The following is a 12,850-nucleotide window of genomic DNA, read 5'->3' as shown; positions in this document are numbered from 1 at the left end:
TGTTTAGTCTTTCTTTAGTCTGTTCAATACACTGGAGTTTCAGCCGTCTGCAACAACAGAACAAGCAATGTCGCTCCTCTGTCCTCTATATTCTGCAGGCGGGGCCTGCTGTGCTTCTCTCTGCTGTGCAAGGCCATCTTTATTACTACCAATGCTGAGCCTGGCTGCACTCTACAGTGGGTTCACTGCGGGTGGTGGAGAGAGAGAGAGAGAGAGAGAGAAACTATTTGCACATAATATGACATTTGAAATGTCTTTATTCTTTTTGGAACTTCTGTGAGTGTAACTGTTCATTTATTATCTATTTCACATTTGTTTATTATCCATTTTACTGGCTTTGGCAACGTTAACATTGGTTTCCCATGCTAATAAAGGCCCTTAAATTAAATTGAGATGGAGAGAGGAGAGAAAGAGTGAGCAGAGGGAGAGAGGGCAGGGAGAGGTAGAGGCAACATCACCTGCCAGCTCAAAGCTCACAGGATCCTATGACCCCCCACTCTCCCTCTCTTTATCCTTCTCTCAGTCTCAGTCTCTCGCTCTGCACCTCTCTCTAAACTCTCAGCACCTGCACCCTCAGAGCAGCGCCAGGGGGACCACACACAGAGAACGAGGGACGGAGGGGTTATGCACAGATTAAACAAACCATGCAGACAGCCGCATCAATTACAGCCGGCCGGTTGGCTATCTATTCACCGGCTGTGTCCGACTGCTGCTGACGACCCAATTACGTGCCGGCTAGGCACGCGAGCCAGAGCAACAGAGAGATGGGTGGGTGGGTTTTAAAAGGGGAGTAGCAGCAGATCTTGAGGCTTGAAAAGGAGGACCAGACAGACGTTTAACCAGCTCACATTTCCAACCATGGGATCCCAGCCCAGAACACAAGGCTGTGGAGGCGGGGAGTAGGGGCAGTGTTGCACAGGCATAATTACACACATGAGAAAAATCTATAATGGGGGGGGGGGGGGGGGGTCTGTTGTTCCTCGGCCACATGGCGATCAAAGCCAGAGACAACTGATCAATGAGGAAGATTGATTCTCATTGATCAGTATATATATATATACACACACACACACACACACACACACACACACACACACACACACACACACACACTGTTAGAGTGAGGGCTGTGGCGCGAGGGGCTCAGTGAGAAGCATAGCATCAGTTCCTTGGAAACTGTTGATTGAAAATCAAGAGGCGACAGGGTAGCTTAGCCACTCTGGGTTCAGGCTGGCAGCTTAGAGACGCCGGCACAAACACAACGCCCAAATATCCCAAAACTTCTAGAGCAGCTCGGCTCTGTGTGGCTCCTGACACAAGTGCTTAGCAATACTAGATCACAGGCGAGGTGCAGGGGCCCCGATACGCTACGCCTCTGACTCACTTCAAAAACAGACTCCCAAACGAGCCGTTAGTGAAGCAGCAAGGAGAAAACAGGCTACGACAGTGCAGTCTTGTTTAACCTCAGGCTTACTTATTGGATGTAGTTGTTGGTAATGATGACTCAGTTTAGTCTGCAGAGTAGTGAGTAGACCCTGAGGTACCGTACACCAGAGACGACAACTGAGAAGCAGAGCAGTGTGTATCAGCGTGCGTGTAGAGGGGTTTTATAGCTGCCACCCCAACTTCAGTTTCTCTCCGGTTGGGGAACACGGCGATGCTTAGGCCCTGTGACACATTCCTGAGGGAGGAGAACGTCTCTTCTTAACCCCTCTTGCCCCCGCCTGCCGTGGGAAATGTCAGTGCCTCCAGGCAGCCCTGCTGCAGGTGGGAAGGGCCGTGACTGAACTACGACCTGGGCCAGTCGGTCGTGAGCCTACTGAGCAGGCCTTGGTCACACTGCGTCACGTACAGCATACCACGGGAAAGACGAATGCATGCAGCTTTTAGAGAGAGAACTCATATTCACCTGTAAAAGGCCACAGTGTCGAGACATGCAAGATATGCACGCGAGAGAGATCGCCGTGTCATCAATAATGACCAGGCTCATTTATGTTGAAGTACTCGGAAACAAGTCAACGTTTTCAGCAGGAGGCTGAAGAAATTCGGCTTGTCACCAAAAGCACTCACAAACTTCTACAGATGCACAATCGAGACCATCCTGTCGGGCTGTATCACCGCCTGGTACGGCAACTGCTCCGCCCACAACCGTAAGGCTCTCCAGAGGGTAGTGAGGTCTGCACAACGCATCACCGGGGGCAAACTACCTGCCCTCCAGGACACCTACACCACCCGATGTCACAGGAAGGCCATAAAGATCATCAAGGACAACAACCACCCGAGCCACTGCCTGTTCACCCCGCTATCATCCAGAAGGCGAAGTCAGTACAGGTGCATCAAAGCAGGGACCGAGAGACTGAAAAACAGCTTCTATCTCAAGGCCATCAGACTGTTAAACAGCCAACACTAACATTTAGTGGCTGCTGCCAACATACTGACTCAACTCCAGCCACTTTAATAATGGGAATTGATGGAAATGTATGTAAAAACGTATCACTAGCCACTTTAAACAATGCCACTTAATATAATGTTTACATACCCTACATTACTCATCTCATATGTATATGTATATACTGTACTCTATATCATCTACTGCATCTTGCCATCTTTATGTAATACATGTATCACTAGCCACTTAAAACTATGCCACTTTATGTTTATATACCCTACATTACTCATCTCAAATGTATATACTGTACTCTATACCATCTACTGCATCTTGCCTATGTCGTTCTGTACCATGACTCATTCGTATATCTTTATGTACATATTCTTTATCCCTTTACACTTGTGTGTATAAGGTAGTAGTTGTGGAATTGTTAGGTTAGATTACTCGTTGGTTATTACTGCATTGTCGGAACTAGAAGCACAAGCATTTCGCTATACTCGCATTAATATCTGCTAACCATGTGTATGTGACAAATAAAATTTGATTTGTTTTCCAGTACACCCTGATGAACATTGACTGATAAAGAACAGTGTTTGTTTACCATGATTCGTTGTGGGTAAACAGAAGAGAAAACTCGTATTTGTTGATTAGATTAGAGGAAATCAAACAAAATCAGGTCAAGAGGAAGTGAAATTAAACAGATGATTCGATAAGACTGCTGCTACAAACAAGAAACACGAAAACCGACCGTCCTCCCAGGCTACCGAACACTTGCCTCTTCATTTTCTTAGTGGGGGACAGAACAGCTTGGTTGGGCCGAACTGCTGGCTGGCGCTCTCCCTCTCTCTGCCCTGGAATTGGTCTGCCTAGAATAGCATGGAGCAGATGCCTTCCTCCCTTCCACCCCCCCTTCAGTGTTATTTGGAGCCCAAGGGCAATGGAATCCCAGCACCTCTCCCAGGAGTGAGGGAGCAGAGCTCTGGTCCTCGCCTCAGGAGAGAGGGTGGGGGTTGAACGGGGCCGGGCATCAGCTGTCCAGATCACAAATCCAGAGATGAAAGTGGCAGCCAGCCGCCCATATAGACATTACGGATATGGTCAAATACGCCAAAGGTGCGGGAAGGGAGGCGGGCGCTAGTGAGGCTAGCTAGCAAGACGGCTAACACCAGGGGAACACCGCACGAGTCCATGCCCCACAAATCCCTTTGACATGATTTGACATCATTTCGCCATCACTTCTTCCTTGGCTTTGAACTGAAGGGGAGGTCAGTACGTCTGAGGCGAACGTGTTGTGGGTTTCTCTCAGCAGCTGAGCCATAACCGGCAGAGAGGAGCTGTTCTTATGTGGGTTCTATTAATAGAGCGTAAAGGAGCAGCAAGACAGATGGTTGTGATGCGCAGCCAGAATGCTATGGGTATCCATCGCACTGCAACACTTAGTTGGCGATGGGGACTTACGGTCAGTTTGTGAGCGAAGACCGGATTGGCTACTGATAATGGGAAAAAGGGCATTTAGAGCTGGAGGGCGATGAATAAAAGCCTTCAAAGAGTATAATCTGTAATAGAAAAATGACAAGATGTACACTGAAGGATTAGAAGTGGGCGAGGGTGCCATAAAGAGCTCCCAGAAGGTACTTATCTCTAGTGAACTTGTCGGGGAAGGAGAGACTGCAGATACAACGGACCGACTGCCCAGTGCCTGACCCTGTCGCCAAGGGCATGTCTTACACCACGAGGCCCACTGAATGGACGTAACAGGCGGCTCCCCCTGTGAGAGCAACACCGCTCTGGGAGTCTGTGTTTCATCTTCTGCTCAAAGCTGTGTCACTGCCCAGCAGGATAACAGAGTAAAAACAAGCGTACGGGTCTGTTCAATACTCTGCAACCTGTTCTACTTGGCAGGGAATAGACGGCCGATTAGTCGGAGGGACCTTGGATTTCTAGTGTGTGGGGAGAGCGTGAAATTGTGAATGCGGTCCTCAGTGGCAGAGTACATTTATAAGGTCATCATGTTGAAGCGTGACACTATACTGACACGAAAGAAACAAATAGCATTGTAAATATGTAATAATTCATCCAAAAAGAAAGCCACAACTCAGAAGGTATTGGAGTAGTAATGTAGGGTGCTTTATTATTCCAGCATAAGCCCTGTCGTCTCGCAGTCTTTTTGCATCAGCAAATATACCATCTTCAGTGCTTCTCCAGGCCCTCCATTTTAACGACATCTCTCCTGAAATGACACCTTGCTGTCAACGGCAATAACGTGAATAGGGCCGCTAAAGCGACGCGGCGAGGAGCCTCGCTCGAGACCCCTAAAGACGATTGCTTCGGTGGGCCATGATGCAGAGTCAAGGGATTGCGAGTCCCATTTTGATCTATGTAGCACCAAATGAGTACAGGGTGAAGCTCCTCAAATCCAAAAAGTCTTATCTGGACCGACCGCCGCAGGCACCTTACTTAATACATGGCTGGGCCCGACCGGCAAGCAGTTGGTAAATGTGTTTACCAGAAGATGGATTTGAGAAATAATCCACTGCAGAGATTGGAGTCTTGGGAAGAGCGTGAGGGAGTTAAGGGAGTTAACTGGCAGTGCACTGATCTCTAAGGCCTGGTGTGGGCTTTTCTCAACATATCTTCGTTGGCATAAAGGTGCAAACTTTTGTGCTTTCTCTGCAAATAACTTGTTTGAAAGTATGATGAATGACACAGTAGTGCTAAGCAGTTAGCACGCAAGGGCATATACAGTATACAAACAGCACGCTGGCGAAGTTGAATTTAACATCCTAAAATTGGTGCCATCTCATATCCCTTTTATCCAACACTCTTGGAAATGTTCTTGAAAAGTGACCGAAGACATGACAGCGAGGTTGCAATCTGCGCCTGGCTTGCAGCAAACATCGTAGGCCGCACCTACCAAGAGTGTCACGTCGCCCTGCTTCACATACACAGACACAACCTTACAAACAAACAAAAAGGCCATATGAGCACTCAATTACAACAAATTGTTTTATACTACATACTTGGCTGATTAACTGCTAAATCCGCAACAGCTAACATGTACCCGTTAGGCTATACAAAAATACTTTGAAGGCAAAGAACGGATTTATAACGGACAAAATAGCAAAGTGTTTCCTTTCGCGGCTTTTGAGATCTAGCTATTAGCTCATCCGCTTTGCACTTGATATCAGAGTCTCTAGGGAAAGTTGTAGCCTATACTGAGCGAAAGTCCAAGCAGCAAAAGGCCCTGGGGACAGGACACATAGCTGTAATGGGCAGGTCCAGATCATCTTACCCAAAATGGCATGGCAGCAGGATGAGCCAGGAAACTAACACCAAGTCTCAAATGCACTGCTGTGTAAGTCTTATTCCCGATAACCATCTCTACTGCAACAGCTGGATGCCTGTTCCGGCCTGGGAAACGAGGTTTACGTAACCTATGTTGGCACATGTTAATTGGAAACTCAAGCCAAGTCCCTATGCTATTTATGTCAGGAGATTGACAGAGTTGAAGGACGATACAAAAGATCCTGGAGATATCCTCAGACAAGGACCAAACTTAAGCTTGTGTGCCTACATTTCAGGAGACACATTATTGCTAAGCTATTACAGAGGAAGCAAATGTTATGTAACATTATTGCTGAGCAATTAACCAAGATTTTGGTTTTTTTTGGGTGGTGAAGGGGGTTATTAAACAACTAATTGACGATGTCAGTTCAATTACTTGAATTCCATTCAGGAATTTTGTGAGCCCAACGCGCCGTTTCTTTAGAGAGAAATCTAATCATTCACGACAGATATGCTGGCCTGAAGGGGAGTTGTAGTTTGCATAAAGCAAATATTCAACCTAGTTCAGTGCAGAAACCTGGTAATTAACTACAATGACCATATTCAAATTTGATTTGAATACATACGACCTTACCGTGAAACGCTTACTTAAGCTCTAAACTCTATTTCTTGAACTGCATTGTTTAAGAAAATCCATCGCATTATTTCATAGTCATTTCCTATTTCTCTATTGACCTGACTGAAAATATTCCATTGTCTCTGTTTTTGCAATTGAATGTTCATAATGATTGACTGGAATTTATTTAAAAAATATATATATATTTTTACTGTCAATATTTCATAATGCATTTAATGATAATCGAAACCGAAATCCATGACAATTCTTTTTACAATCAAACTACCTCACTAAATCGCTATGGACCATATGATAATGTATTCAGTTAACTGAAGTTAATGAATGTATTTTTGTTAAAATAACTAAACTTTTCAGCAATTATCTCAGCAGCAACACTGTCGCATTAGAAATGACAGAAATGTCTTGTGAAAGCTCCTTGGACTCTGAGGAATGAGCTCTCTCGAAAGCGGAAGCTCCGGGGAGTTAAGTTCTAACGTCCCATAGAGACCAGAGAAATACCAGCAATTCCATTCACTGGAGCCAGCTGCTGCCTCCACAGTAGTCTGATGGAGTCTGCGTGGCACACCAGCAAGAGCAGCCCTACAACTGGGCATGGCATGGGGGACCTAGCTACTGTTCGGTTTGGTCTACTGAGACAAAGTTCTTCCAGAAGGCAGTGGCAAAGTTTAGACTGTTTTTCAGTTCGGGGAACTCTCTCCTCGCAGTTGGCACCATTTTAACACAGCGACAAAGATGCAAAAACAAAAGAAACTTGTTCTTGAACACGACCCACTAAAGAACAAAAAGGGGAAGCCTGTAAGGGCCCATTTTGTCTTTTCATACAAAGTTAATCTTACTGGGGGAATGTGTGCAAATTGCTGATAGAACGCCTGGATTCTGCAGTGTTTTAGTTAGTGGGAGAGAGTGAAAGAGGTAGAGAGGGAAGGCAAAGATCCCCTGATGTGGAGGAGTGGTTGGCATGCCGAGGGCGCTGCACTGCTTTTGGAGGGGGAAACTGCACTCTCGCAACGGGAAGCCAGCGATTAAGCTCGACCTGCAACAGTGGCGTAATCCTACATTTATTTTATTTTAGTTATAAACCAATTACTATCCGGAGGCTGCCAGAGGTGGGGCCTTAACTAACTTTTTTCTTCCCGTGTTCGGTTCCCTGTGCCAGGGGTGTCTCGTTTCATGCTCCCCTGGAGGCCTAGGTCTGGTTGGTACCAAAAGGTGTATTTCACCTTCAGCTCAAACGATTAAATCCTAATTATCGTCAAGGCTGAAGTTCCCTAGCAGTTGTAGAAAACAGGGCATAGAACATTCCTTACCAAAGGAGTGGGAGGTAAGGAATGAAGGGAGGGATGAAATAGAAAGAGGGAGAATGAGAGAACACAGAAGGTACCCAGCCGGACACCTTATTTACAGTTCTAACACCCTCAACACCATTTCACAGCCCACAACACATCTGAAACATTACACGGTACAAATGAACACTTGTTGGATGGAGGTCAAGACATTCTGCATCCATGAAATTCTTGGGGAGAATCACCTCACAAACATAGCCTTTTAAAGGGCAAGGGTACCGGGTCCAAAACAACCACTGAGTTTAACAGGTTAAAGGGCTATAGCCATCATATGCCTGGACAGTTGCTCACCCTGCTTTGTGATTTTTGTTAGTTATGCGGCGTAACAGAGGAATGTAAACAGCCTGTTTTACCTTGCAGAAAATGATTACGTGATTATTATGAGTGCCACTTGAATCCCATTGGACAGTGAGCGATACACTTACAAAGAGAAACATCTTTAATTCTGACTCTGTGGCCAGGAAAGACAGAGCATAGTGGATATTATCCTGCCTAGCCACCCCCTTAGATCCATTTCGGCTCAGCTTTTGAACCTGCAGCTAGCGCGTAAACAGCACTAATGAAGGACAAATTACCATTCTGATCCCTTTGTCTCTGAGCTGTTTTACCTAGTGGCTGGCTTTGATCTCAGACAGCAGAGAGAGAGAGGGGGGGAGAGCGAGAGGGGGCGGGGGGGGGGGGAAGAGGGGGAGAGAGCGAGCGAGAGGGGGGGAAGAGCGAGCGAGAGGGGGGGAAGAGCGAGCGAGAGGGGGGGAAGAGCGAGCGAGAGGGGGGGAAGAGCGAGCGAGAGCGGGGGAAGAGCGAGCGAGAGTGGGGGAAGAGCGAGCGAGAGGGCTGTTTTAGCTGTGTCCTCTTCATTCTCTCTCCATCCTTCACTCTGTCCCTCAACTCCCTCTGTGAAAGCTGCAGAAGCGGAGGTGTAAAGAGGACAATTTTATTCTCTCAATCTTTCATGTCCTCTCCCATCCTTCCCTCAGCAACCCCTATAAAAAGAGCCCTTCGTCTAAGCTCCAAGGCATTTTTACTATGATGTAGCCAACACCCAAACATTGAGGTGCCAGTCTAATTTGACAAGAAAATACCAATGCTGTTAGCTATAGTCAATTCAACTCCCCCAAGTGATGAAGTTCTTAAGGGTTCACATCAGTACAATGTCACAAAAGTGCAAATTGCCCATCAAGGGCTGCCAACATTTCCCGCGTCACAGACGCGGTACAAAAGCTGTGGTACGTCTGATTCCTTACAGGGGAACTAGAAAAAAGGTTGTGTGGGCCGCAATTCAATTTGGCAGGATATCAGCTCAACATGGCAGTCAAAGCCTTGGTCAGCCTTTCACAAGTGTGCACCTTCTCCACTTGTTGCCGCAGTGCGCCACATATATAAATAAATAAAAAGCGTGTACGTGCAAGGATGCTGGGCTGGTACGAGCATGGCGTAAGCGGTGCATAAAGAGACCGGGTTCTCAAAATGGAAGCCGGTTTAGCGGCAAGATTTGCTTACCTAAACACGACAAAAGTCATTTTCCTACGCCCCTTTTCCCCCCGAAACATTAGAACGGCTCAATTTTGGTTGCTAAGCATAAGGAGTAAAACCGCAGGCCAGTTGTCGAGGTGTAACGTTCCATCGCGTCCGATATCATTGAACAGTCCAGGCCGTCACTTACTTAACCCCCCTCCTATCTAGCAGCACCTCTCCCATTAAATCAGATGACATCACTGAAACACATCAGCAATAAAAAGACTAGTCAAGATAGAGGACATCCAGAGCCTTTGTCTTTTATGCACTTGTCCCTATAAAACGTTCAACTTTATGTTCTTGAAACATCGACAACCGATATTTCCTTGGACTACAGAAGCTGCCAGGTGTTTATCCCTGCGATCAATACATTTGGTCACCGTCTCCTAAACATAATCTATAAATAGACAGATACCATGCAGCCTTTTTAAGGTCACATGTAGGAGTCCTGAACGGCGCTTTGGGCGAGGCTGCCCGAGCACATGACTGCGTCAACAAGTGCATTGTTGCGCCCAGCAGTCGACCCACAACACACGGTAGCATAAAACCGTGTTTTAGAGAGACACCGAATACTTAAATACAAATAAATTGGTTGAAAGCTATTTTTGCTGAAGTAGGCACATGATTAAGGATTGGGTAGTGTGCATTTGTTAGCATTACAAAACACGGTACAATGTAATTGTGACAAAACCCTTAGTAAAAGTCCTTGGGGAATAAGGTATTCTACCAAACTGACAAGCTATTGCGCTCATTCACGTGTTGGCAATATAGTTTTCATATTATGAAACGCTTTGACAAGAATAAAACCTGTCACTGCATTTACGTTCAAGGACAAGTGCCAACACTTACTATCGCTTTTATCTTTTCCCTCTTGATTAAATGAAACAAGACAGTACAGGTAACAAATGACTGTTTGTTGACTGAAGTGGGAAGAGATGTAGTAGGTGGGGGGGGGGGGTTATTCATGGTTATTCCTAACCAGATACAGTGTTTATATCCATGTTGAGAAGGCTTGTGCGTCAGAGGTCTTTTTGAGACGGCCTCCACTGTGCTTCACTTTGACAAAATACAACCCAGGGAAGAAACAAGACTCTTGTTGAACATTTCAAAAACAAAAGAAAAGTCACCTCTGTCAGATGGAGACAAAAACGGTCACCTTGATTAACTACAAACACAACAACACTGAGAGACTGACAATGTGCAATTCAACAGAAGAGAGGAAACGGGGAAGAGACCTTGACGCTAAAACAGAATCACAGTTGCACTAGTCCGCAGACAGTTTTGCTTTCGGCAGTCCTGTGTCACAGATGAGCCAGCAGGGTGCGGAGTGACCCCTTGACATTTTATGTGGGTGACAGGCGAGATTCCTCGCTCATGTCTGTAAGCATCTGGCCAACCCCAACCCCCCTTAACACACCTTGGGCCCAAGCCCGGCAGCACTCACCCGTCTGCGACAGAAGGGCAGCCCCTGAGTGATGATGTTGATGCTGAAGAGCCGGAGCACTTTCTGCGGGGGCAGTGGAGGCTCCTTAGCCACCTTGACCACCACTTTTGGGTCTGCCACTATGTCCAGGGCCTGGCTCTCCGGTGTTGCCAGGGGGGCCTTCTCTTTCCCAGAGGCCTTGGGCATCTTCTTTCGGGATCTGGAAGATGCGAAAAGGGGTATGGGGCAATGCCTCATCATTGCAAGAACAGGGGCTAGTAGGTCATATCCCAGAGGGGGAATCAGGGAGCAGGTTGTCGTACAAAGTGGCCGGGGGGAATTCGACTCTTCTCTCTGGAGCTCTTGAAAACACTAATACAACCCTCACGGTGCGCTGTTGATGGTGGTCTGTCCACTCCGAGCTCGCTCCCCAGCTCATCGCCCCCTTTTAAAATATCCCAGGGCGTGATGTCACCGCTGAGGTCCCTGTCAGGCAGAGCAGCTGTCTGCCATGCCTCAGGATAGGCCACGCCCCCTCGGAACGACGAGTCACTGTGGAATCCGGCTCCCTGACCCCCCCTGGGGAGCAATGTGTTTCACCGGTCGTCCAAAACTGCAGTTATGAGGAAGCTCAATGGGGTGACGTGCAATCCCCCAGACCAGCCCCCCCCCCCCCCCCCCGTCCTGTCTGCTCCTCCCTGACTTACCACTGTAATCAGCTGCTTTGACATGGTCTCTTAACGCAGTGGTTCCCAAACTGTGGGGCACTTTATTTATTAAGGAACTCAGTCGGGCTTTCAACTTACTCTTGAAAGGTGCGATAGTAGAATGCACAAGGTGACATTTCTAAATTGGGTCGTGCATCATCAGTTCCTCTTGTCATGTCAGTCATCACATACCTTAGAGAGCTATTTACAATTTGTCAGAAATGTCCAGATCAGCTGGTCCGTGTCAGGTAACTTTTTTTTTGTGGGGGGGGGGGGGGGGGGGGCATAATGTTACAGTATCGCAGTGGGACATGACACCTGCCATAAGTGACAGTTCATGCCAACTCATGACAAGCAGATCAATATTTTTAGTACATAGCATATTTAAGCTAAGTGGTATGTAGATCGAACAGCAGGTCGAGAGATTCATTCTGAGTGTGAGGAACACTTAGGCCCCTGTTCATGAATGCCTGAAGCCGTCGACGGCATCAAATCTAAAGTGAGGGTTAACAGAAACTCGAACTGGTCCGTGCTGCCGGCCAGGGAGTTATGGCATCATCGTAACCTTGACTATGATGCTGAGGCGGATGAAGGATATTTAGGGCTGCTGTTCACACAGCAGACAGATGTTGGAATGTGTGCCATGGCCACTTCATCGAGGCTTTATTTGACCTGCTGGAGGCAGGATGGATAGGCTTTGGGCCTACAGCAGACACTCTGATGAAGGCATAACTGACGAAACGTTACCCTGTCCGGCAGGAAATAAAAAAGGTGAAATGAGGGGGGGCGTCTTTTTGTCCAATTTTTTAAATAAACTTTTTGGAGTGCTGCCGTTTCCCAATGTTTCTTGAACTTGAGATTTCATTTGAAGGTTTAAATCTCCCTTAGAACTTCTCCTGCTCTTCTCCAACTTTTTTAATTGCCTCCACTTCTACTTCTTCTGGGACGATGTTGTCCACAGAATGTGCTGCTGCATGCCGGCTAGGACATTTCTCAATATAGTGTGTCAACCTATTGGGAATAGACTCCATTACCATACCCCACATAGGTCACACATCTCAGCACGTGGCCCTTCCTCAAATTCTAATCAAAAGGCTGGAGAAATAAATAATTGCTATGGGTATTGCTAATTCAACTACAGAAAGAAGAAATAGGTCTGGATCAGTGGGGATTACAGAGTCTTCACAACTCGGCAGAACTGACTGACAAAGAATGCTGACTGACTCCCCCCTACGCTGCCCTTCCCTTATCAATAAAGACGTCATGAAAAACAAAGCCCTAGTCCTCTTGAACCAAGAGGCCTCTTCATTTTGTGTTGCTTCTGGATGTTGGCAGGCAACTGAATAATTCATAAATACAAAAGACCTCCCCGCTGTAGGAGTGTGTGATTCTAGTCTGAATGCGGAGCTAGCAGCATTAGTACCTTTCCCACTGAGGTTTAGTGTAAACAGTCAAGAGTGCAGACACATGGATACAAGCAAGGCAGGCCCATTGGGGATAAAGGTGACCACAGAGACACCAACAAAACCGCTCGTTTCCGAACACATCCTG

General features: G+C 46.8%; 1 protein-coding gene across 4 annotated transcripts in view; it reads right to left on the bottom strand.

The window, feature by feature from the left end:
* LOC139579131 (F-box/WD repeat-containing protein 7) overlaps nucleotides 1-12,850 on the bottom strand; it is a 120,473-nt gene that overhangs the window by 86,357 nt on the left and 21,266 nt on the right. The window contains exon 1 of one of the 4 annotated variants that reach the window (XM_071407436.1): nucleotides 10,587-11,009. The exons of 1 other annotated variant lie outside the window; for it this stretch is intronic. In XM_071407436.1, coding sequence (XP_071263537.1) covers nucleotides 10,587-10,853 — 267 coding nt within the window. In that variant the 5' untranslated portion in view covers nucleotides 10,854-11,009. Of the gene's footprint in view, nucleotides 1-10,586; nucleotides 11,010-12,850 lie in introns of those variants that run through there. 2 more of the 4 variants (XM_071407438.1, XM_071407437.1) reach the window with 2 other exon arrangements.

Source organism: Salvelinus alpinus, chromosome 6 (assembly GCF_045679555.1).
Source record: "Salvelinus alpinus chromosome 6, SLU_Salpinus.1, whole genome shotgun sequence".
In the NCBI taxonomy this organism is placed as follows: Eukaryota; Metazoa; Chordata; class Actinopteri; order Salmoniformes; family Salmonidae; genus Salvelinus; species Salvelinus alpinus.
This window is presented reverse-complemented; position numbering and strand designations above follow the sequence as displayed.